A 27242-nucleotide genomic window follows, 5' to 3' on the forward strand; every position below is an offset into this window, starting at 1 on the left:
ACTAAACACTTCCCTTGTTGCAGAGAGATATCGAAATTGAACACCGAGCGATATGCGAAAACAGATAAACGACATGAAGGGTGAATGAATCAACAAAATATTTTTGATGTTGAAGAATAAAAGAGTGCAAAGGCTAACAATGGTTTCATATGATCAATAATCATTCGGAGATTTCTACGAAGACAGAGACTATTACATTACCTGTACAAATGAGGCTACAGGAAATCGGATGGAGAAAACTTAGTAACTGTTCGTGCATACATGAAAAAGGCCATGCTTGAAGTATACAATAATTTCCACAGTCAGGTTCCGGCGGGAGTTCTACAAGATAATCCACCTATATTCTGAATATATTTAAATTAATGGATACAATTCTCTCGTTTACTGTCTCGTGGTCCTGAAGCTGATGACAGAAGACAGAACGGAGAAGAAGAAAGGAAGGAAAAGTAGGATTTAACGTCCCACCATTATCAAGGTGATTTGAGACGGAGCACATACTCGGATTGTTTTCAAGGATGCGAAAGGAAATCGGTCGTACCCTTTCGAAGGAACCATGTTGCTTGGAGCGTTTAGGGAAATCGAGGAGAATCCAAATTTGGATGGCCAGACACAGAGTTGAACCGCCGTCCCCCCAAATGCGAGTCCTATGTGCTAATCACTGCGTTCGACAGGAAGCAGCAACATAAAGCTCTGCAATTAAAAATATATGTAATAAAACTGAACACCTGCCTACCAGTTTCGCTGATTCAGTACACCATCTTCAGGCGTTAACTGACGCTGAAGAGGTGATCTCCAGTCGTATACACGATCCCATCAGTTTTGTACGTGTGCGCGATACGTGAGGTCTGGTCGCCTGTTATGAGACGTCGTAGTTCGTTACACGGACACGGTGGCGCGTCGATTAGTCCCCTGTTCGATATATCGGAAGAATACAACGTTTTGAATGGGGTTTCCAATTAGAAGTTATGAAATATTGGCCTGTCCTACCCACGACGCATGAAGGTTGGGTCCCACTGCCATTGGATATTCAAGGGCCATTGAATATCATCTCGTAAATTACGATTGTGTGCCCATTTCTATTCCTCCGACTACAGCGCCATCTATAGTGAAACCAGAAAATGCTTCAGACAAAACGTGAGATCTTGCCGTGTAATCGTAATCTGCAATAAAAAAAACAGTGATTTCCATTGAAGATTGCATAATTGGCCCCGCACGCCCCTCCCCCCACCATCATCCACGCACGGGGTGGGGTTGGGGATCGAATGTGGCATCATCGGATGTCCTTTCCGAGACAAACAAATTGGAATTATAACTTTTTTGATCCGATGTGTAGTTTCGAGATATTACAACTCTTTAGTTAAAAGAACATCACATATTTAGTGAAGATTTGCATTGTAAGAGTAAAGTTAAATAAATGACAGGAATTTTTGAGCTCATGGCTGTAACTGACGAAGGAAAGCTATATTAGATGGTGTGATGGTGGAATATTAGGTCCTGATGACTCAGTAAACGATGGACGAAGCAAGATGTGTAGTAATTCTCCTGTCCGTCTGTGCGTCACCCGGAAGGTTCCTCCTAATGCTGTGGACTAACTACTAATGGACTAACTACTAATGGACTCTCAGTGAGGGCTGTTGTTCACGTGTGTCACATCCAAGTCGAGTGCGACGTCCACGTCCCGTGAGCTGTCACCATTTAGAAACTGTTTAGAGGACGTCAGCCGCCTACAGTAGGTAATCCTAGCCATGGCGTCATTTTCTTTTCATGTCTTTCGAATTGATACCATTGGTCACTGATATAGTAATTATAATTTCCTCATATGTCCGTTTTTATTCAGTTTCTATAGTATTTTGGAATCAGTGCAAACAATCAGTCACAGCTACCAAACGAAAACTGATTGCTACGTGAAAGCACTTACGTAAACTATAAGTAGAGGAGAAACTACCTAAAAATGTACGTCCGCAACACACCATTGTATGGAAGTGAAATATGGGAATTCTACGAAGAATGTATTACAAATTAAGTCGACATGTAAAGTACGAAATGAAGAAAAGTGCGAAATAAAGAAAGATCTTTACCAGAAGAAGAGACACTTCGGCGGGTCATCTGCTGCTGCATCCACGAATAATGAGTTTGGCCCTGGAGGGAACAGCGCGTGGGGAACATAAAACAAAATGACTACAATGTGCAACACTTGATTATAGAGAATATGGAAGACAGAATCGTATCAGCCGAAGGACTGACGACTTAAACCAGTAAAGTATAGCGCCTGTTTTCACTCTGGTGGAGTTGACACATGGTGATATGGTCTCCACGAAACACCACAAGCGCTGTGGAGCCGTCCTGATCCACGGCCGTGTACGACTGACGGAGACCGGATCTGCGACCGGGCCCACACGACTCGCTGGCGTTTCAAATTTGCTCAAACTTTAACACCACTCACGGATTAGGCCTCAGGCCCGTTGCGATGTGCTCCATAGGACTCAATAAGACGCACACTTTTATTTTCATCGCTTCATTTGATCACTAATAGCAACACTTAATTTGTTACTGAAAACGTTTATTTGTATACGCGTTTCGGGTACAGCCTATCGTCAAATCATATAGAGAGACTTAATATACGGTATTTTGTCACATGAATACAAACTTAAAATTAACATAATCGTTAACAACGTTAACATTCACTGTTAAGTTTGTATTCATGTGACAAAATACCAGGTATTAAGTCCTTTTATATGTTCTTCTAATGATGGGTTACGCCCGAAACACCCAAACAAATAAACATCGTAACAACTGTTTTATTAGGGGCAAAAATAAAGCGATGAAAAAAGATGTTGAAAAAAGATGAACGTATTTTTCACATGAAGGTCGCAGGCCTCTTTTTGCAGCTTAAGCCAACAGGATTGAGGTCTTATGATCTGGGAAGTCATATAAACTAAAAGTGAAGAAGATAAAGCCAGAGGTTTACGTTTCGACGTCCCGTTAATGACGTGACAGCACGGTCTTGGAATAGATAGGGAATTCGGCCATGCCGTTTCAAAAAAATCCTGCCTGAATTAACCTTAAGGGATTTAAAGACTACGAGTCCAGTAACTTACTACTGCACTATGACACTCAGTAAAAATCAGCATCCTTGGAATGTTTCTCAAACCATTCTGAGACAATTCGAGGGACGACGGAGGGCGTATCAGGGACTTCATTTCAATTGCATTTCGATGCCCACCCACCGTCTGTGTTAACTTGAGCATTTTTGGCTAGCGCGATGAATTGCCTGGTTTGCTTTCTAATGTACCCGTTCTCTGCTATCTCGGAATATCGAAAGGCGGCCTTTCTGGAACGAGTGTCCTTCACGCATCGCGTAATTCCACCACGCTCGGCGTAGGTCACTTGTTTCATCACAGATATTCCGTCACGTGTCGGATCTTACTGAAAAAGTGGTATATCTTTGCCAAAAGGAGTAAGTGCGACCCTGTCTTACCACAGGCTAACAGCTCTCAACAGCTTTGGCGAATGAGAACGCTAGGCGGCAGAATTCATTTTTGTTCGACAAAGACAGCTCTTCCTTGTTCGTCGCCTGGAACAGCAAGCTGTGGCAAACAGTTTTGCAAACATTTGTCGACTATGAATGTAGATACACTCGGCCAGCGAACTTAGCTATAACTGTTCGACCGCAACAGGGTGAAAGCATTGCAATAGATTTCATATGATAGCGAACGGTGTTGATAATGAGGTTAGGTAAAGGTGTACAGTTTCCATTGCCTTTCACGTGTAGACTTCCGATGCAGGACATCAGATCTTTTTCTCACATTCGACGATTGATTGAGAACCCGTAGCAATCTGAATTTTTCTCTGTGCTTACAAGTAGCTTTTACCAGTCATTTCGAAGTTTCCAGGGGCTATGTAACATTAACTCTTTCGTGATTCTGTAATACTGGTCGGAAGGAACACAGATACTCCTACTCTTTACGGCGAAGTTCTGTGTGTAATCTACTGGAATCACCAATTTCCGTCACCTGTATTTGCGTCCTTTTTAGAATTCTTTTGCATCTTGACGGGGTGGTGTGGTTCTTCCATTTGTGTTACGTTCCTGTTCCTGTTTCGTGTAAAAATTTCAGCAAGTAGGTAAGTTGCCGCTGATGCAGTTACTCCGAGATTTATTTCTGCTGACACTACGTAATTGTAAATCACTATCTTTGCCACAATTCCTAAATGTTCACAGGCTATTGGGAAAAGCAGATAACAGAAGATAAAGGCATTTATACTTGCATAAATAGGACATACGGAGAGCCATTTTTCACATAGGAAGTAGTATAGAAGTTTCATGTATGTTTTCAGTATTCAGTTGTGTAACTTCCGAGTAACGCAGCCTTTCAAGTCCCCATACCCCCCTCCCCTGTCAATATGGACATCGCACAGCAAGAAATCGGGAGTGTACGGATGGAGGACGTGAGCAGATAGGCTTCCGCAGGCAATCGCAAACGTTTTTCCATGGAGCCACTGACAGTCTTGTCTCACAGTGGCGCTGATGTATTATCAGTTATGACGATTACTTTTGAAATAATAAATAGTTTACCTAATGAATGAGATTTTCACTCTGCAGCGGAGTGTGCGCTGATAAGAAACTTCCTGGCAGATTAAAACTGTGTGCTGGACCGAGACTCGAACTCAGGAGCTTTCCCTTTCGCGGGCAAGTAGAGCACTTTCCCGCGAAAGGCAAAGGTCCCGAGTTCGAGTCTCGGTCCGGCACACAGTTTTAATCTGCCAGGAAGTTTCAGTTTACTTACTTTTCTGCCAGTGTCTCGTTTTCATTTGATTGTCCCTTGTATCATATTGAAGTCTTCGGGGGCCACTAACCACACACTCGCAGTCATCTCGCAAACTGCTCGACTGCTCAACTACGCTTACTGGAACCTTTTCATTTCTACTACCGCGTACTCTCGCCTGTGTCAATTTTCCGTATTATGGTACACTCTGTTTTTAATATAGACATAGTACACCGTTCAGTCACATTCATGGGACCACCGCGTACGTTCGACATCACGTGATTTAACCACACTCAGACGGCAGCTGGATGCACTAGCTGTGGAGGGTATGCAAAGCGCGTCGGGGACGCGGACAATAATGCAATCGTTGTCGTAATACAGAAACGTAACGACTTATATAGCGGGGAAAAGGGCATGATAATTGGATTTCAGGCTTCGTACGAAAGCATTCTGTAAAGGCTAAGTTTGTAAACTATTCACGTGGTTAAAATATATTGTGAATGGCAAAATGGCGCTATCCACAACCTGCGCCGAGGTAACTGTGGTGCACCACGAGCCATAGATGACAGAGATGAGCAACGGAAATGTGTACGGGCGTATAGATGCGCAACTGTTGAGCAACTGACCGCCCAGATGAATCAAGGGACTACCAGTGATCTCCACTCAATGACTGCTCAGCGAACGTTGCTATTTAGGGGGCTCCGCGGCAGGCACCTTGTTTTTGCATCCACGCTGACAGCTGTTCACTGGCGAATAAGGCAGGAATTTGCACGCCAGTACCATAACTGGACGTCCACTGTGTGGGAACAGGTGGCCTTTACAGATGAACCTCGTTTTATGCTCCATCGAACAAAAACCAAATACGCTGCAATGGTCGTCGGAAGGGTCCAGGCCGGAGAAGGCAGAGTTATGGTCTGAGGAATGTGTTCGTAACATTCCCTGAGTGGTCTCATAATTCTAGAAGGCACAATGGATGAACAGAATAAGTATGCATCTATTCTTTGGGACCATGTCCATACCCACGTGCAGCTCGTTTTCCTCAGCATGATAGCATCTACCAGCAGGACAATGCAAGGTGTTATACAGGTCCCAATGTACGTGCGTGGTTCGGAGAGTACCTGGATAAGTTTAGCGTACTCCCCTGCCTAGTGAACTCTCCGGATTGAAATCCCATCGAGAATCTCTGGGACAACTTAGATCGGGCGGTTCGCACAGTGGATCCTTAGCCGAGAAATCTAACGCGGCTGGCAGCGGCACTGGAGTCAGAATGGTTCCACACCTCTGTCAGTACCTTCCAGAACCTCACGGAGTCTCTTCTCGCACGTCTCCCACCAGTCCAGCTGAAAATGCTGGTTATTCAGGCTTTTGATGGTTCAAATGGTTCAAATGGCTCTGAGCACTATGGGACTTAACTACTGAGGTCATCAGTCCCCTAGAACTTAGAACTACTTAAACCTAACTAACCTAAGGACATCACACACATCCATGCCCGAGGCAGGATTCGAACCTGCGACCGTAGCGGTCACGCGGTTCCAGACTGAAGCGCTTAGAACCGCACGGCCACACCGGCCGGCAGGCTTTTGAAACGTGTTCACATTAATGTTACTGCACGATGTATATTCAAGAATCTCAAAACACGCAGATAAAGCACTAGTAGGATACTTAGCTACCGAAGCTCGCATTTTTCCCTGACAATGCCATAAATGTTCTCAGAGTCCGTCAACAGTAGTGTGTGCCACGTGCAAGTTGTAACAACGCAACATGCGATTGTGCAACGCAACGTCAGCTCCATTGTAAAATACGCGCCTCTTTGTGTTAGCACCAGACGGAGCTGTTCTTCGATGTACCAGGTTACCAGGAATATGCATCACCGTGTCTGACAAGCACAATGAAAACGGCTCTGGGGGAATCACTGGAAAATACTGCACGAGAATACATCTTCAGCATAATTACCTAACGGCTAGAAGCAAAGCTGGGAAACGATTCTTCACTTTGCTACAGTTTCATTGTGTCCGCCAAACGTGTTCTGTCATGGGATGGCAAAGTGCACGTATACAGATGGCCGTAGTATTGCGTACACAAGGTATAAAAGGGCAGTGCGTTGGCAGAGCTGTCATCTTTACTCAGGTGGTTCATGTGAGAAGGTTTCCGACGTGATTATGGCCGCACTATGGGAATTGACAGACTCTGAACGCAGAACGTTAGTTGGAGCTAGATGCAATGGGACATTCCACTTCGGGAATCGTAAGGGGATTCAGTATCCGAGATCCACAGTCAGGAGTGTATCGAGAATACCAAATTTTAGGCAGTATCTCTCAGGACGGACAAAGCAGTGGCCGACAGCCTTCACTTAACGACTGAGAGCAGCAGCGTTCGCGTAGAGTTGTCAGTACTAACAGACAACCATCACTGCGTGAAATAACCGCAGAAATCAATGTGGCCCGCACGACTAACGTATCCGTCACGACTGTGCGGCGAAACTTGGCGTTAATGGGCTATGGTAGCAGACGACCGACGCGAGTGCCTTTGCTAACAGCACTTATCGCCTGTAGCGCATCTCCTGAGCTCGTGACCATATCGGCTGGACCCTAGACGACAGGGGAACCGCGGCGTGTTCAGACGAGTCCCTATTTCAGTTGGTAAGAGCTGATGATATGATTCGACCTTGGCACAGACCCCACGAAGCCACGGACCTAAGTTGTCAGCAAGGCGCCATGTCGCCGGTTTGAAGAACATTCTGGACAATTCGAGTGAATGATGTGGCCATGCAGATGGCGTAGTCACCCAGGTCGCCCGACTTAAATCCCGTCAAACATTTATGAGACATAATCGGGAGGTCAGCTCATACACAAAATGCTGCACCGACAATAATTCCGGAACGATATTAGGAGGTAACCGATGACTTCGTTCACTTTACTGTGTGTATCAAGCCCGATAAAAAACACGTTAAATAAATCGCAACGAAATGTGTCGATAGTGACTACGCTTCTGGACACTTGTTTACGAGCCAGGATGTGCCGTTAAAATCGTCAGTGCCTGTGCTAGCGAAAATATTTCCGTAAACTCTGAAATGTCTGGATTTAATATGTAGTATTCGCTGATAGAAAAATAAGATATATATTATTCCACTGTGTGGGACAGCTAGTACGAAAGTCTGATGTGGAAATTTTGATATTTTCGGTTTACAATGTTTCTAAAGGTGAGAATTTTAACTGTAATAACGGCACTGCTTTGTTGAAAAAAGACGCTTCTTAATAAGAAAAAGAAAATTCCAATTATATCGTTTAATTGCTCATGAAAATACTTTTGAAGTGCGGATACGTGATGATAATTTATGGAATTTTTATTTACTCGTTCAAACTTCTTTTCCAGATAGAGTTTGCGTCAGACTTGCTTCGTAACCAAAACATTTTAATTCGAATCACGTTTACGCACTAATTAAGAAAGGAGACTCCATACATCGTAATGGAGATGAAGCGAATACTCATACCACATAAAATTTGTCCCGTATAGGCTGAGTCATGTCTACATGACGTACTACTAAGTGGAAGATAGTTTTGATGGCATCCACTAGAATGAGAAGTCTGCGACTCGGGGCTTTTTCGTAAACTGCTGTCAATAGACACTATACACGAGAGAGTCACTCTAACGAACACTGCTGAAATGTGTTGCAACAGTCATATTGCCATAGTAAGAAGATTATACGTAGACTAGCAATAAGTTCCTCAAAGGTTCAGTATTGCCATAACGAAAGCATAATTAAAGCTGTTATTCAGTCTATTGGAAAGTATAGTACATTCCAGTGAAATGTTAGCGACTTCAATTTACCAAATCCCCTGCCGCACGAATTTGCTCTAATTGCTCTCCAAGAACGATAAGAATAATCAGATAATCAAATGCCCAATCAGAACATTCTCCAGTTAATGAAAGAAAGTGTGGTAAATTTCTTTACCCCAACTGTTTGTTTTTGCGTACTAAATGTTCTACAACTTCTGTCATTGTCTGCTCGTTTAATTCAGTAATCCACAGAATACTACCCTAGTCTTATGACTTACAGCAATTAATCCTCACATCGTCTCCCCAAAATTTCTGACGAAATTCTGAACATCACACCAGGTTAATATTAACCCATTTTGTGGCGGCTATGACGAAAGACACGATTTAACCACAAATTTCTCGTGATAAAATTTTCTTGGGGTTCCAGCCGCGTCCAATGGTTTAAAATCCACATTACACTATGCATTCGTATACAAATTTGTCTCCAGTCGGCACATCTTCCGAAACACTCACCCGCAATTACGACTGATTCTTCGCTATTTCTTGTAAATGATGTATAATTTTTCTGAGGTATTTGATTTCCTCTTCGCGTGCATATGAAGTCTGCAGTGTATTAGTTCCACTTAGTTACTAAAGAAAGTTAATAACGGAAAACGTAAATAGAGATGAGAATGTAGATTAGTTACAAGAAACAGATGTGTTCATCAATAGCCGGCCGCGGTGGTCTAGCGGTTCTAGGCGCTCAGTCCGGAACCGCACGACTGCTACGGTTGCAGGTTCGAATCCTGCCTCGGCCATGGATGTTTGTGATGTCCTTAGGTTAGTTAGGTTTAAGTAGTTCTAAGTTCTAGGGGACTGATGACCACAGATGTTAAGTCCCATAGTGCTCAGAGCCATTTCAACCATTTTGTTCATCAATAGCGGAAAGATACCTACTATAGAAACTTAAGTGGACACTTACTTCGTCGAACTCGAGAATGTGTTTCACGGTGAATCTTCTGATTTGCTATGGGATTAGCGAACTGTCACAGTTCTAATCGTGTCCTGAAGACTGCAAAGTGTACCGGCTGTTTGCGCTGAACTTCTCTGTGTCATGCAGTACATTTCAAACCCAGTGTCAACGAGCTGTTTGCCCGCTGTATTTTCCTTCATCAGCTTGAGTTATGGCGATAAAGTTGGGGCGCTCTTGTTTGAGAAGTCGGGGAGTTACGCGTCGGCACTGCAGACAGCATTCGCAATCCGTGTTTTGCAACAGCATTGGAGACGTAGTTCTTTAAAAGCTGTTTTGTATACCGACTTATTTAGTCAACTGTGTTCGCTCGCGGTGCGTCCTAAGGTGACGACTGTAAACACTGGCGATGATTTCTTCGGGAGATGTGTAAACACATCTTACCAACTGGTTTGATTTTTTCGAACTGAAACAAGCTGAGCGCCGGCATCACCTGTCGTTCAGTTTTCTATTTTTCTCTGATATTCATCTATAACTACAAAATCGCAGTACAACATATGCAGTGCTCACATGTACACACACACACACTGTTGTCCGCCCTGATACACGAGAAAAAAACAACAATCGGTTATCAACATGAGCTGTGATATGCCTTAGTGTCGTCGCACTGTAAGGGTCTCCTGCCTTTGAACGACATTCTCTCACAAACAAGTTGTCTGGACTGAAGACTGTTGGACAGATTCAGAGTGATATTGTCACCGTATAGTAGTTTGTGGTTTCGCAGGTAGAAATGGTCAACCTTGAAGTTATGTAGAAGCTGACATTTGTATTCTGGTAATGGTGAAAAGTACATTACATTGGACTAAGGCGTTACTTTGGCCACTGAGTTCTACGTGGCTAACTGGTATACCGAAACATTCCCCCTTTGTGTCCAGGCTCGAAAGAAGAAGTTTAGTTTGCCACGTATGTTCGCTGAAAGGAAAACTAAGTGTGTGGAACATTGGATACAGAGTAAGGATTCGTCCCGGACGCATCGATTTCCGACTTACTCTCAATTTTTAAACAAGTGCTGTGTATGTACGCTCCACTCAGTATTAAGGATAAGGCTGATTACTCATGTTTAACTGTACTTATTTGCTTCGTTTGGGTTCACGGTTTAACGTAAGAGCGACACGCATCGATTCTAAGATATAAATTGGATTATACCAAAATATAGTTATTTATGTATCACCTCTTTCGCAATAAGCGGTAAATGAGGTTCACTCTCAGCCTGCAAAAGAAAAACAACTGAAACTTAGCATTTAACGTTTCACTGATGACGAGATCTTTACAGAAAGAAAACCTGCCGGATTGGGCAAACATTGGGGAGGAAACAACACAAGTATGTTCACAAAATCATCCCGGCACAGGCCTGAAACTATTCAGAGAAGTCACGGACTACATAAATCTAATAGTTGCACTTATTTCAAACATTGCTCTCTAGTCTTTGAGAGACATCGATTATCGATTGAGCCATTTAAGTATACTGAGTATTTACTTGCCCTCTTACAGATTTCCCCGTCAAGTACACACGCTAGTGCGGTGAGCTCACCCCGAAGAAGTCGGTTCGAACTCTGGGGTCTCATGTCACTGTTAGAAGTAAGACGTCGAGGTCACCAGGTGTGGCTTGCACGTCGGTAAATGTTTACACTCCATTCGTTCTTCATACTGTTCAAATCAGCGCCCGGCCACCCTGATTTAGGTTTTCCGTTATTATCCTAAAACGTTTCTGGCAAATGCCGGGTTGATTCCTTTGAAAAGTACACGGCCTATGTTCTTCCCCATCCTTTTATAAACCGAGCTTTTACTTTGTCTTTAATTGCCTCGCTTTCGACGGGACGTTAAACTCTGATCTTACTTTTTCTTTTTCTCCGCCTTAATCGTCAACAGAAACACGACATACCACGGCACAAATGTGACAGTCGTATGCGTTAAACACATTTGATGAAACACTCGCACGATGTAAAGGAAAGAAGGAAATGCATACAAAGGAAGGCGGGTGAACAAGACTTCAAAGACTTCCAGTCAAGAAAAGCTTGTGTTTTCCAGGACCCTGATAGTTGACTTTCGACTTGTTATTCGTGTATCTTCCCTTCAAGACTCAAGAAAGACGGCTTCAGTTAAGCCCTTCTAAAGATGTTGCAGTTCCTAATAAACAAGAGTTGTAGAAGCGTAGCTGTCATTTTCATCTTTGTTTAGTAAAAGGACCTCGTGTATTTCTCTAACCTCTTTGACTTCCTTCCTAGTTACAGCAGTAAATGTTCAGTATCCAGACGTCAATGTTCCAAAGCACTGCTCAAAAGCGCCAAGAAGAACCTACTTTGAAGATTTGCGAACGCTGTTAAGACTTCAAAAAAATCTAAGCTTTAAGCAGTCTTCTATATCTGCGTACATTCTATCAGTTCACGAAATCCCGAGGTCACTGGTTCAGTTCTCGGTAGACGCAGCCTTCTGTTTCACCTGCGTTTGTAATCTACATTCATTATCAAACTGAAATTAAATTCAATGGAAATTACGTAATTAATTTAATTACTAATCGCATGAAAATACGAGTATGCTCAATAAATTAAAATTTGGTTCAAAGGTGCGAAACTTCAAATAGAGAATAAAATGCTTTGTTATTACTAGGGATTGCGAATAAATATAAAAACAATATTAAACATGATCTCATTGTATACATAATTTCTTTTGTTTAACAACAACACATTCAGCATTTTTATCGTGAACTTAAACTTTTATGCATACCCGCATTTTCGTATGATTGGTAATTAAGAATAAATTGTTATTGTCTTAAAAATTATAAATTTTTTTTTAATTAAAATTTTACTTTGATAAGAAATACAGGATACAAATAAAAGCAAAGAATAAATTGCTTCTTGCGGGAATCGAACCAGCAATATCATAATTGCAAGCTGGGAACACTAAGCAAGCAAGCTTCTTAAGAAAAGTGTTTTATTGTGCTGAAATATAATAGTACGACGTGGTACTGTTGTACAAATTTTGAGACAAGACGTAGTCATTATCAAGACGTCCTTCAGTTTATTCACATTACAGAGATACAGAATTTAAGAAGAAATGTTTGGTCAACTAAAATTTTCTGGTGACGCTAATAATTATGCTAGGACGATTCTTAGAGAAGTTTCGAAATGTTTTTGTACTTAACAGCGCCCAGATGTCTTCCAAGTCAATATTGTCAACCGTTCTTGGAAGGATGTTGACTATCGATGGGACGTTAAGCACTAATTTTCTGCTCTTTAAAGATGTTGATGCTAGGCACTGATCTTCAATGGTATAACCACGAAACAAATCGAAGAGGGCAGAGTAATCCGTAATTTCCCCTTGTGCGCAAGTTCTCGCTGATTTTCGTATCAGCCCCTTCCAGGAACGGTTGCTTTGAAAAAGGGGACTAGTTTCCTGCATATTACGGTCTAACCTTTCCATCGCTGACGGAACAGTGGGAACGCAGTCGTATGATAAACTGAAATGGTCTCGCACAGCAATTTAGGCGGTAGATAGGATCGAATTTTTTAGCCTAATTTTTTATTGCCTTAAAGTGTTCCTCAGAGAGTCTCTTTCTAAGATTCATTCGAACAAAGTGTGCCATAAATGTTTCAGTATGTTAAAACCACGATTCATGACGTCTGGCGCATCCGAGCGCTCGAATGCAACCAATATAACACTTTAATAGTTCCCGATGGAATAAGAGCCCTGTTTGTTTCGGCCAGCTTCACAGAGGGCATTATCATCAAGTAAAATACACTCCTGGAAATTGAAATAAGAACACCGTGAATTCATTGTCCCAGGAAGGGGAAACTTTATTGACACATTCCTGGGGTCAGATACATCACATGATCACACTGACAGAACCACAGGCACATAGACACAGGCAAAGAAGCATGCACAATGTCAGCACTAGTACAGTGTATATCCACCTTTCGCAGCATTGCAGGCTGCTATTCTCCCATGGAGATGATTGTAGAGATGCTGGATGTAGTCCTGTGGAACGGCTTGCCATGCCATTTCCACCTGGCGCCTCATTTGGACCAGCGTTCGTGCTGGACGTGCAGACCGCGTGAGACGACGCTTCATCCAGTCCCAAACATGCTCAATGGGGGACAGATCCGGAGATCTTGCTGGCCAGGGTAGTTGACTTACACCTTCTAGAGCACGTTGGGTGGCACGGGATACATGCGGACGTGCATTGTCCTGTTGGGACAGCAAGTTCCCTTGCCGGTCTAGGAATGGTAGAACGATGGGTTCGATGACGGTTTGGATGTACCGTGCACTATTCAGTGTCCCCTCGACGATCACCAGTGGTGTACGGCCAGTGTAGGAGATCGCTCCCCACACCATGATGCCGGGTGTTGGCCCTGTGTGCCTCGGTCGTATGCAGTCCTGATTGTGGCGCTCACCTGCACGGCGCCAAACACGCATACGACCATCATTGGCACCAAGGCAGAAGCGACTCTCATCGCTGAAGACGACACGTCTCCATTCGTCCCTCCATTCACGCCTGTCGCGACACCAATGGAGGCGGGCAGCACGATGTTGGGGCGTGAGTGGAAGACGGCCTAACGGTGTGCGGGACCGTAGCCCAGCTTCATGGAGACGGTTGCGAATGGTCCTCGCCGATACCCCAGGAGCAACAGTGTCCCTAATTTGCTGGGAAGTGGCGGTGCGGTTCCCTACGGCACTGCGTAGGATCCTACGGTCTTGGCGTGCATCCGTGCGTCGCTGCGGTCCGGTCCCAGGTCGATGGGCACGTGCACCTTCCGCCGACCACTGGTGACAACTGTGGAGACCTCACGCCCCACGTTTTAGCAATTCGGCGGTACGTCCACCCGGCCTCCCGCATGCCCACTATACGCCCTCGCTCAAAGTCCGTCAACTGCACATACGGTTCACGTCCACGCTGTCGCGGCATGCTACCAGTGTTAAAGACTGCGATGGAGCTCCGTATGCCACGGCAAACTGGCTGACACTGACTGCGGCGGTGCACAAATGCTGCGCAGCTAGCGCCATTCGACGGCCAACACCGCGGTTCCTGGTGTGTCCGCTGTGCCGTGCGTGTGATCATTGCTTGTACAGCCCTCTCGCAGTGTCCGGAGCAAGTATGGTGGGTCTGACACACCGGTGTCAATGTGTTCTTTTTTCCATTTCCAGGAGTGTACTATTGTCAACGAGATTTCGCTTGGTAACAAGATTTGTTTCTGGTAAACAATCTGCAAGCACGTGCTTGACATGTCATTTCGCTTCTTTTTAATACAAAGCAAAACGTGAGGGTTCGAAAGTGACGAACAAACGTATTTATACGGATAGAAAAGGTTCGAAAAGCAATCCCAGTCGTGCAAAAAACGCTTCCATTGGTAAGAGGAAGAGTGTTAATCGATATAATTTCGACAAAATGAGAGTGTTTCTATCTTCTTCTTCTTCATGTGCCGTCTCCTCTAAGAAGGTTGGCTGTCATCATGGCAATTTCTGATCTTGATTTGGCTGATCTAAGGAGTTCTGACGTTGAACAGTTGTACCAATTTTTTAAATTGTCAATCCAGGATGTCCGTCTTTTAGTGTTTCTATATCAGCGAAAAAAGGCCAACTGTTGGTGCCGATTTAAGTTTTGAGCAGTTTCACTGTTAAAAAACACAAGCTGCTACGCTTCTTTTTTTTTTTCAAAACATTTGTCTAGTTGGCGGGAGCTATAACTCAAGAAATATACTTGCAATTACATTATACCTTTCGGAAACTTGTGAGTTGGCGTTTTTCGTATTGTAGTACGTAGGATTTTTGCAATTTATTTTAATTTCGATTTTTGGTGCACCTTTTTACACCGATTTTTTGTCGAGAAACTTGACTTTTATATCAGGGTGCCGCCATTTTGTTAAAAACCATTTTTTTTTTGCATATCCCTAAGTGCTACTTTAGTAGGGGCGAGCAAATTTTTACAAATGTCGATGTATATCGTATCGATATTTATAGTAGATATAGGCGTTATCGGGATAGAAACATGATTTTTTTTAGATATTATTTGTTCATACCTACACGAGAGAAGTCTGGGGAGTGAAACACTTCTGGTACGTTTTCTGTGCGTGAAATATTGTACTTATCATAAACATTTCAGATAACAACAGCCAATTTTCCATTAAACAGCAGCGTGATTTTTATGCCGAGTCCACGTTACTTTTACAATGATCTATATTTTCTTGTTAAAAGCACTCAGGGGATAAGGCGAGCGCACATTCTGCCTTATAGTTGGGAGAAGGGAGTGGTGATTTCCACCATTTTCACACAGAGCTGTCACCGAACGTGTTCGTTTTGCTCCTCGTACCTGTCATTTGCAGTGGCTGTAATGATGTAACAAACTTCCATGAATGTGCAGTATAAATACGATCATGCTCAAATCTGGAGCTCTTTTGTAGTACTAAATGTAAAATTAAATTAAGCCCGTTGTAAGACATTTAGTGTTGAACTGCAAGGACTGGTAGTAGCTGGAATGGGCAAGAAATCCCCCGATGAGAACTAGAGTGCCTGTGAGTTAAGCAAAGACAGGCAATAAAAGTATTGGTTTCGATAATCAGTGTTTAATGACGATTAATCGTAACATCGATAACGTAGATACTGGTGATAAATATCGATGTCGTTAGGAAAAAATGTTGATATTTCTATATGTTTTTATTTTCTGGTCATCCCTATACTTTAAACAACACCATCAGTTTCAATTCAGTATTTGAAATGTTATTCTACTTTGAAAATTATGGTGTCCAGAGCTCCCACGAAGGGCTTTCGTTGATGTTGAGCAGTGCCTTCTGGGTGCAAGTTTTTTACTTAAAAATACAGAATACTATGTTAAGGGTGTACAATGAAGATCTGAAGTTAAATTTGCAATTTCTCTGTTATTTTGTTTAAAAAAAACAAGAATATTGGTTCCCAAAACGAGTCACCCTGGTCTACCGCCTTAAATTATCTTCAGTTTTATTTTCCTGATGGAGATCGAGTCACACCCCAGTGTCTACTGCCCACTGTCTCTCCCTGGCCGCCTCCGGCTCTCCCGCGCCTCTGACAATTACCACCCGGTCGTTAGCGCCCCAGTGGCCGAAGGCCTTGTGCCGCAGCAGGGGACTCACCGGCCAGCTGGGCTGCGAGTGCTGCGAAGGCGGCGGCGGCGGCCAGGGCGCGGAGCAGCGGCGACATGCCGGCGGCCGGGGCGCTCCTCCACAGCTGTGCGTCGTGCTCCCACGGGCTGCCGGCGCGCGCCATCTGCAGACTGCAGACTGCCAGCCAGCGGCCGAGGGCACCGGCACCGCCGCCGCGGCGCTCCCACCACGCTGCCAGCCACACCAGCCGCAGCAGCAATCGCCGCTCGTGACGTCGCCCGCCCGGCTCTGACGCAGCCAGCCTGCCACCTGCCTGGCATGAATGAATCGCGCCCGACCTACCCGACCAACTTCTGTCCCAGCTGTTACCTCTTTACCGCCCAGAGATATGAACTTTAGCGCTACCTGTCTCTAGGATAGTGCAAGAGCCCAAGCACAGAGGGAGAACAAAAACTTATCGAAAAAAAAGACTACACAGAAAGACGGAGTACGAAACAACCAGGAAATCTACCCGAGTTCCTCACTACTTATGTACGTATCTTCTGCCTACGAGAAAAACATTGTCCTCGACACGTGACTGTAATTTACGTGTGTGTGTGTGTGTGTGTGTGTGTGTGTGTGTGTGTGTGTGTGTGTTAGGCCCCTACACATATTATGTAATATCTCTTTATGTTCTACTAATTATCACTGCACAATTCTATGAGTGAATTACGTTTCCTACTTCACCGTCTATATACTCGCAGAATCGATGCGCAAAGCAGTACAGTACTATTACTATGCTATGAGCGCATAATTACTCTTTGTAATATTCTCTCTGGTGTATTGAGGGGACTTCTAGGATCTTCTCCGTGCCGAATAGCCGCATTGAATAATTGTAATTTTGCTATCGAGATTACCGGAAGAAAGAGATTGAAAATATGTTGTATGCTACTCAAGAAAATATATACTGAGCATTTACATCAAAGGTGTATAAGGAATTTCATTATATATGTATTCTCTAATTGGAAATTTGCACAGAGGTGTCGTTTCTTTGGTAATCAGAACGGAACTTCCGATGAATTGGAAACGAACCTGCAATTATTAGATCCAAGAGCTCCATTATTTCATCGGATAATTAAACTCTATCAAAGCAGACTTTCCGCTTGATCTGAGGTTTCCCGACTGACTACGCAACGCAAGAAAACCAAGACATTTTATTTACACAGGATTGCAGATCGCTTCCAATCATCGAGACTGCGGACAAGGAGAGTCATCGTCCGATTCTGATTAAACAAGTAAAGCTTAATTATAACTTTCTTGAGCGACTCTGATGACTGTGATATGGCTGCTTATGAATGAGATCATAAATAAAATACTAATAACTAACTTTCCTCGTCACCAGCAACCAGTATAAAAACAATATTAATTAAAATTATAATTAAAAGAAACAAATGTGGATAAAAAGACTAAAATTGCTATCGCTTAGTGAGGAGAAAACCTATAAAATGGCACTCAAACACTCACTCCCTGCTCACTCGCGTAGACCCATACAATCACTCTATCTTGCAGGCCTTAATACAACGCAGAAGGGTGTAAGTTGCTATTGGTGGGATTAAAAGGGAAGCAAAACCACACAAGAGCTAAAAAAAACCACAGGGAATTGTGACTGGCTGACCACTTACAAAAAATGTGCCTGAGCCAGTCACCCTGATAACACATGAAGAACATCTCCCTAACATTTTTGCAAACAGGTTAGACACAACACGAAGTTTTAAAACTCTAGCCACACTCGTTTCAACGTCACATAAAACAGAAAGCAGATCTGCCGGCAAATCTACCGCCACCTTCTAGTCCGAAAATAAAACACACTCAAGTAAACTGTGGCGCACACTTAACTGTACATCACAAGCAAAACACACATTGGAGGATCCTCTTTCCGGAAAAAGGAACTATCCGTCAGAGAAATGTGCCCTATCCGAAGCCGAGTGAGCAGGAACTCATCCCGTCTTGGTGACCGCAAGGAGGTACGCCACGCCCGAGTAGTGGGCTTTACTACACGCAGCGTATTAGCAGTGACTTCTAGCCACTCGTCTTCCCATCGACACCCGACTCTGTTCCTCAACAGCGAGGTGATAGTGCACTGAAACAACTGAGGATCGCTACACGCCTCCTCGTTTGCTACATCCGCCCTTTCGTTCGCCGCAATACCCATGTGTCCTGGTACGCAGCAGGAAGAAACCTCGTTCCTCAAAAAAAAAATGGTTCAAATGGCTCTGAGCACTATGGGACTTCAACTTCTAAGGTCATCAGTCCCCTAGAACTTGGAACTACTTAAACCTAACTAACCTAAGGACATCACACACATCCATGCCCGAGGCAAGATTCGAACCGACGACCGTAGCACGGTTCCAGACTATAGCGCCTAGAGATCCATTTACAATAAAAACACAGACGAACATTTAAAATAAACTCCTCCAAATGAAAGTGAAGTGCAGGGCTTTGACAAAAGTGTGGAAACACCACGAAAGTGCTTGCTTCAACATAAATGCAGATGATACCGAAGCCTGCAGATCGCGCTGTTACACATTGAGGTAACAAACGTCATGAGATACCTCATGATATTGCCCGGCGTAATACAGCAGTTCCACGCGGCATGGACTCAACAAATCATTGGAGGTCCCGTGCAGAAGTATTGTGCCAGACTGTTTCTACAGCCGTCCCTAATGGCGAAAGTGTTGCTGGCGCAGGATTTGTGCAAGAGTTGACCTGCCGTTTATGTCCCACAATTTTTGATGGAATTTATGTCGGGCGATCTGGTTAGCCAAATCACCCACTCCAGCAGTCCAGAATGGTCTTCAAAACAAGCGCGGTCTCCCGTGGCCCGGTGACATGGTGCACTGTCATCCACCAAAAATTCCATCGTTCTTTGGAAATATGAATTCTGCAAATGGTCTCAAGTAGCGAACATAACCATTTCCAGTCAATGATCGATTCAATTGGACCAGAGGACACAATCCATTCCATGTAAACACAGCCAACACCACTATGGAGCCACCACTAGCTTGCACATTGCCTTGTTGACAACTTGGGGCCATGGTTTCCTGTGGTCTGAGCCACACTTGAACCCTACCATCAGCTCTTACCAACTGAAATTTGGAATCATCTGACCAGGCCACGGTTTTTCAACCGCCTAGCGTCGAACCCATATGGTCATGAGTCCAGGGGAGGCGTTGCAGGCAACGTCGTGCTGTTAATAAAGGAACCGCGTCAGTCGTCTGCCGCCTTAGCCCATTAAAGCCAAATTTCGCAGCACTGTCCTAAAGGATACGTTCGTCGTACATCCCACATTGCTTTCTGCGGCTATTTCACGCAGTGTTGCTTGTCTGTTAGCACTGACAACCTACCATAAGTCGCTGCTCTCAGTCGTTAAGTGAATTCCTGGAATGTGGTATTTTCAGCACACTCTTGACTCTGTGGATCTCGAAATACTGAATTTCCTAACGATTTTCGAAATGTAATACCACGTGCGTATTGCTCGAACTACCATGCCGCGCTCAGAGCCTGTTAATTCCTGTCGTGCGGCCATAATCACGCCGGAAACCTTTTCAGATGAATCACCTGAGTGCAAATGTCGCCTCCGCTAATGCACTGCACTCTTAGACCTTCTGTACTCGATACTACCGCCATCTGTGTATGTGCATACTCGTATCCCATGACGTTCGTCACAGTGTATTTGGCCACGCACAGCACCTGTGTAATGTTCTTAATACGTTGTTAGTTTCAGTCGTGGTTGGAACAGTGCTCTCCGTAGTTTTGAGCGCATTACGTCGGAGCTAAGTGAATTCGCACCTGGTGGTTCACAAACCAGGTAGACGAAATATTTGACGTGTCAAGAGGCACCGTATCGAAGATTTGTACCGCAGATAGGTAAAGCAGGAAAACATCATCCGCTAAGTCACAACGTGCAGAAATTGTGTGTTGAGTGATAGTGATGGACAGTCGTTGAAGAGGATTGTGACGGAAAAGAAGAGGATGACAGCTGCAAAAGTCCCTGCAGAACCGAATGTCACACTCGCGAACCCTGTCGGCACTGAAACAACAATAAGGGAGCCTCCATAAGCATACAATTTCACTGCGATCTGGAATTCCAAAATCAAATGACAGTGACTCAAATGCCTGTAACAGGGAAACGTCTTGCCGAAGCCATAAAACCTAGGCAATGGAGCAATGGAAGGAGATAATTTGGTCGGATGAGTCTTGTTTTAGGCTGTAACCAACTTCTGGCCGAGTTTACATCCGATGAATGAAACATGCGCACGCATATTATGTTATTCCGTGGACTCCAAGGCTACTCTGCAAGGTCGTATTACTGCCAAGCATTATGTGACCACTTTGGCTGATGAGTTCCATCCTACGCTTGTTCCCAAATGTAATGTTGTGTTCCAAGAAGACAGGACCTTTGTTCACACAGCTCGCATGGTCCAGGGCTGGGTTTGTGAGCATAAGGTTGAATTGTTGCACATCTCCTGCCACAGTAGTCACTATATCTCAGTATTCGTGAGCCTTTTGCGGTCTACTTTGGAGAGAAGGGTGCGTGATTGCTGTCCACGTCCACCATCGTTAGGTAAACTTGCCACTATTTTGATGGGAAAATTGTATAAGATTCTCTTTAAAACCAAACAGAACCTGTATTCACCCATTCCGAGACGGTTGAATGCTGCTTTGAATGCCCACAGTTTTCCTGCACCGTATTAGTCGTAGTAATGCGTTGTGTTTTTGTTTTTCCATAATTTTGTACACATCCTGTACGCCACCACTCAGAGCGAATGTGCTTTGGTGATTCCTCCTATGTTTTACCACACATCACACACAGCTGTTTCCATTCGTTCTGGATTAGCACGACGTGTGAGGTTTCTACTTGTGTCTTGTCGAATCAAAGCAAAACACTGATATTCTGGAAAGGTTCACCCACCTGGCGTCTTCAAGTGTCGTCCGCGTCCTGCACAGTAGCAAGCACTTACGTCTTCAGTCCTCTGATCCTGTAGTGAGGCTGTAAATAGCTTGCTACTCAACTGACTAAGGCTCACTATGCTGTTAAATGAAAATCCAAACCATGGCCAACGGCTTTTTTGCAGGAACTTTCATCAGGAGAGCCATAAACTTACCACAAAATTTGTAACATGCGTAAGTCTACAAAGTACCCACGTGACGTAACTAACCATACATGCACTTCACTAATATAACTGTTTCGCCGCGCGGGGTAGCCGTGCGGTCTAGGACGCCTTGCAACAGTTCGTGCTGCTACTCCCGTTGGAGGTTGGAGTCCTTCCTCGGGCATGGGTGTGTGTGTGTTGTCCCTAGCCTAAGTCACTTTAAGTTAGATTAAGTAGTGTGTAAGTCTAGGGACCGATGACCTTACCAGTTTGGTCCCACAGGAACTTACCACAAATTTCCAAAATAATAATGATAATAATAATTCTTGCACGTTATAAACATCGTAAAATTGATCACAAATCACATTAAACAGCCTAACTTGTGTTCCTCTATGCTTTGCTCCCAGAGTCGCGACTTCTCAGCACTCCGAAACCCATCTCGTGTACGACCACTTGTCTAGAACTACATGCGCGACCTCTCCCTAACAACAAGACTTAAGTGGGCAGCCCGACAATTCTGCTGGGCGTCCATCCGGCGGGAAGCCAAAGATCCTTGAACTGATTAGTCCTCATCTCATTATCCAACTGTTATTAAAAAAAGATATTAAAATGGAATCTGGACTTAGTGGACGATAGTTTATTACTGAGAGATTTTTCCACACGACTACAAACGAAATCTGTATCGTATTTAAACGAAGATTTATAAATGAAAATTTTAGATTTGGCGCGCTCGTCCGAGGGCAGTCCCTACATATTCTGCTGGAGCAGCTGAACACATCAGGAACACGCCTACTACGTTGGTGCAATTTCTGACGAAAGCTGTGCTCGTTGTAACATCGGATGCCCGCACCTCACCTAACATTCTGTCATTACGCATCAAGTAATGCATTGTGTCTCTGCTAGGAAGTGAAGCCTAGAACTGAAGCTTATTGTTCCAGGGACAGAAATGTTACAAACTTGGTTGCCGGTGATCGGTTTTTTACTGAAATGTTTAGTATTTCGATAATATAAGAACTCCATTCACATCACGAATTTAGACATTTTATACCGAGAGATCCATATACTAATAAGAAATCTTAAGCAACTGCGAAGTCAAGCTTCTACGCGCACGATCTCGTTTTCGTGGAGAAGGTTTTTAAATAGAAAAGAAATGTCTAACAAAAAAAATCATTAAGTGTTGTGGCGGTTCCATGCGGCTGTTCCTATGTGGACAGGGTCTTCAGCCACTTGAATCATTTACGGTCTGACGCTAGAAACTAATTGAGTGTCGATATTATGAAAGCAGAACTGTGCATTCGTTCTAACTTGAAGTTTGCGACATGCAGCGACTTTTACCAAAACATTAAAGGCATAAAAAATTGTTGAAAGCTGTAATTAGCTACAATAAATGTAATCTTTAATGGTTACAATGTGTTTCATTGTATTCACCCTCAGCTCAGCAAACTCTTTGGACAGGCAATGTTCGGTAATTTTGTCAGTTTAATCTGGCACCTTCCTTACAAAACACTGCGTCATTTTTACAGTGTTAGTTGGCCTAAGTATCTTCACAGAGAAACGCCTGCCCTACGAACAGACGTCGGTCGCTATCCACCGCTTACACAGCTCGCTAATGTCCAACATGGAGTTCTTGTTGCTATTTCGCTAGGGGTGCTGTTGGCGAGCAGGTGATGAAACAAAATATACGCTATTTGACCGACGGCTATCAGTTTTTGTCAATTACTTCCGCTTGAGGAAGTGAGTGAGAAGCGACGGAGGAGGAAGCAAGCAATGTGGAGGATATATAAATTTACTTGCCCCTTCAACTAGGACATTAGCTGCTCCCACGTTACGGTTGGCACCGTCTACTGCGTAAATAAAAGAAGAATTGAAGAGTAAATCTTACATTGCTGATTGATATCTGCTCTGCAGCGAGTTTTGTAGGCTCATTTCGTTTTCGTCAGTGATGCCTTCGTTGTGTAGCGGAGAACACCACCATCCATTGGGACAGTCTGCTTGAACATTTTAAAGATTGATTTCGATACTTGTGGACTACGTTACCGACTCGGTGTTATTACATATGTAATACTACAAAGAAACAGCAAGTAGCTAACATAACTGAGTGATACAAGTGAATGCGAAATAAGTGACCGGTAATGTATAGTAATGTTCCCGGAAATTAACCTCAATTAAAACAATTAAAAAATTAATTTCCTAGTGGTATGGACATTGGGATTCTACACAGCAGGGTGTTTACTAAGAAGCTGATGTTGTAGCTACATTCATAGATATAGATTTTAAACAGTCATTGGTGTGGATGAAGAAAATAACGGAACAGTATGGCAGACGTTTGATAGCACGTGGCCCTCACTTGCGTGAAGGGGCGATTCTGCCTCGTGGGACAGGAAGTTCAGCGACATCGTTCAAAGTTCGTGGAAAAGACGAAAATAATGTGAATCACAGGCTTAGGAAAAAGTTGACCTTTCCAGGAAAGTTAACAGAGACAAATTCTTTTGTCGCTCCTGAAAGTGATGCGTGCCTGCGGAACTAATTGGACTGACAGTAATGGAAGAGCCTTCGCAGGTGATTTTCTGAAGCTAGCCGTTGAAGACAGGTCAACAGTTTTCGTAGTCACTTGAGAGTTCCGATGTTCCCATGATAATTCAATAAAGTGCAGTGGTTTCTCCCACACTCAATAGAAGTCTGCATACTTGTTTTATATCACAGAATGTACACTGAGATTCATTAAGAATAAATCCAATTTTTGCTAGAGTTCCCTTATCCACCAGTTACTTGGCATTTATCAGCCAAAACAGTGTGTTTCTATCCTCACCCATCTTGCACCTATGGTTCCGAGGTAACGATATTGCTGTTTATCCCGAAAGTAGGCTCGAACAGATGCACGTTCATCTACGGTTACATGATTATTTCGTAGTTCACAATGTATTGTTTGGCAGGGGCCTCATAGAACCACTTTCACACAATTACTCCATTGTTTCCCTTTCGAATAGCACGTGGGAAAAATGAACACTTACATTTTGGCGTGTTATCTCTTGTTTTCACGTCGGCGCCCCGCCGCAAATCGAATCCGCCCCGCGGATTAACGACGAGGGCCGCTGTGGCGAGCAGTGTGGATGTGGTTTCTAAGTCGTTTTCCACATCCCGCTAGTTGAGTACTGGGCCGGTGTCCGCGTCAGTTACACAGCTCGCAAACATTTCGGTAGCGTTCGCACACTTTGACATGGATAACACTACACGCAGAATACTACACGCAGCTGCGGTACGCAAATTCCGTCTCGGAGGGTAAAGCAGTAGCCATAGGTAAGGCATCCGGCGCCCCCTCTAACATTGCCAAATCCCATAACTAATCACGCCGACCACTTGAAGGTATGGGATGAAGGGGAAAGAAAAAAGAAGAAGATTTCTCCCTACGTACACAAGGCGTCCCAGAAATGTTGCGACAAACTTCAAGGGGTTATAGAGGGAGTTTCGCACACGGGTTTCCATTTGCCGTTAGTTTTCCTAATGTGTACAAAGGCACGTTTGTTGCCGGATGGGTAGGTGGCCCAGAGGTAGGCTTAAGCGCCTACAATTTCGTATCCTCAATTTTTTCCGCAAGACACCCTCTATAAACGCTCGAATTTTGTCTCAACATTCCAAGGACATCCTGTATAGGAGTCAACAAAATATTTTGGCATTCGAAGAACAAAGTTGGTCATTTACATTTTATGAAAAGATCTCGCCCCTACGGAAAAAGCCTTTGTTGTGATGACTGCCACCCCAAAAACCACATCCGTGACACTCTCTCTCCTTCTTCGCAATAATACAGTCTGTGTCCTTTGTCATTCTGATCTGATAAGGATCCCATACGGCGCAGTACTGCACTATAAGAGCACAGACATGCATAGCGTAGGCAGTCTCCTTAGTAGATCTGTTAAATCTTCTAAGTGTTCCGCCATTTAAGAATGCAGTGTTGCGTTCCAACTTCCTCACAAAATTTTCTATGTGATTAATTTTTTGTGACTACCTTTCGATTAATCTGAATGGTTGCTCTTTCAGAGGAATCGTCGGTAACGTTAATCTCGTGATCGTTCTTTGTTAATGTATTTCAACTAACCATACAAATACAATCGGTTGAAATGATCAATGATGTTGTGAATAATTAATTATACCAAATCTCCACCAACCTAGGGGTGCTACCACAGGATGACACTTACCAGTTGATACGCGACGTCAAAACTACAGTTCTCTGAAGTGATAAAATAATAAAAAAAGAAAACGTCCCATCATAAACCTGACTTAAAAACAATAATGTGCTTAGGTCATTAATTTGACATAAATGGAAAATTGGCAGGAAGACTGTTATTAGGGTGTGTGGCCAGTATGTTGGTGTCAAACGACTCTTGGCTTTTATCCTGTGCTGGGTGTTGGTTGTGGTCGAAGCATTGCCCTAGGATGCATAAAGCCAAAGTCTGGCGCCCAGCAGAATGAGGACCCACCCAAAGTAATCACGAAAATTAATTGAAAAGAAGGATATTATCACACAATGGAAAACGTATTATTTCAATGAACATTAGGGGTGGACAATTTAAGCATGAAACAAGTGGGTACAAAATTACTCACAAACGAGGGGCATTTAGTAAGAAATGCAGCACTTTTTTTCCACTGCAAATTTCGGTTGAAAAAATGCGGAATTTGTTGTGGGATGTGGTGGAATATTCCCGCTTCAGACCCTATAGTTCCATGACGTCCCGATTGGTGGCGGCGCTATACGTTGCCTTCAAAATGGCGCCTGTTACAGTGGTGCGTTCCAAGCAGAGAGCTGTCACTGAGTTTCTTCTGGCGATGAACCAAGCCATCGCAGATATTCATAAGCGCCTGCAGTATCTCTACAGTGAATAAAGGCACGGTGAGTTATTGGATGAACCGTCTGTCATCATCGCAAGAAAGTCACGGGAAGCTGTCCGATCTCCCGCGTACCGGCCTAGCCCACACAGCTGTGACTCCTGAAGTGTTGGATCGTGCAGACACTCTCATGCGAGGTTATCAACGGATCACAATAAAATACCTCGTTGCTCAAACAGACGTCTCTGTTGGTAGAGCTCGCACACTAGTTGGATTACTCAGAATTGTGTTCTTCTTCATCCACCCTACGGTCCGGATTTCGCAACTTCCGACTTCCATCCGTTTGGCCAAGTGAAAGATGTACTTCGTGGAGAGCAGAACATGGATGACGAGCAGGTTATTGATGTAGCAAGGCCTGGGCTACGACGTCGATCAGTAGAGAAGCAGCATGTGGTCACACAGGCTACCCGGTAAGGTGGCACATGGCCCTCGCATTGAACGGAGATTATGTTGAAAATTAGGGTTTTGTAACCAAAAGAGGTGTCGAAATCTCGAAAAACGAATCTGCTTTGAGAAAAAAAAACGTGTTGCTTTACTTATTGAAATCGTCTCGTAGGGTGGGTTGGGTTGTCTTGGGGAGATCAGACAGCGGGGTCATCGGTCTCATCGG

At 43.9% G+C, this 27242-nt stretch overlaps 2 protein-coding genes across 2 annotated transcripts in view; one reads left to right on the forward strand and one right to left on the reverse strand.

The window, feature by feature from the left end:
* Positions 1 to 16782, reverse strand: part of LOC126475149 (pancreatic lipase-related protein 2-like) — a 429898-nt gene extending 413116 nt beyond the window's left edge. Inside the window, exon 1 of the mRNA XM_050102764.1 lies at positions 16650 to 16782. Within this exon, the coding sequence (XP_049958721.1) occupies positions 16650 to 16782 (133 nt within the window). The remainder of the gene's footprint in view (positions 1 to 16649) is intronic.
* LOC126475150 (GTP-binding protein Di-Ras1) overlaps positions 1 to 27242 on the forward strand; it is a 1323975-nt gene that overhangs the window by 578259 nt on the left and 718474 nt on the right. The gene's annotated exons all lie outside the window — the stretch shown is intronic.

The sequence above is a fragment of the Schistocerca serialis genome, chromosome 4 (assembly GCF_023864345.2).
Source record: "Schistocerca serialis cubense isolate TAMUIC-IGC-003099 chromosome 4, iqSchSeri2.2, whole genome shotgun sequence".
NCBI classification, from domain to species: Eukaryota; Metazoa; Arthropoda; class Insecta; order Orthoptera; family Acrididae; genus Schistocerca; species Schistocerca serialis.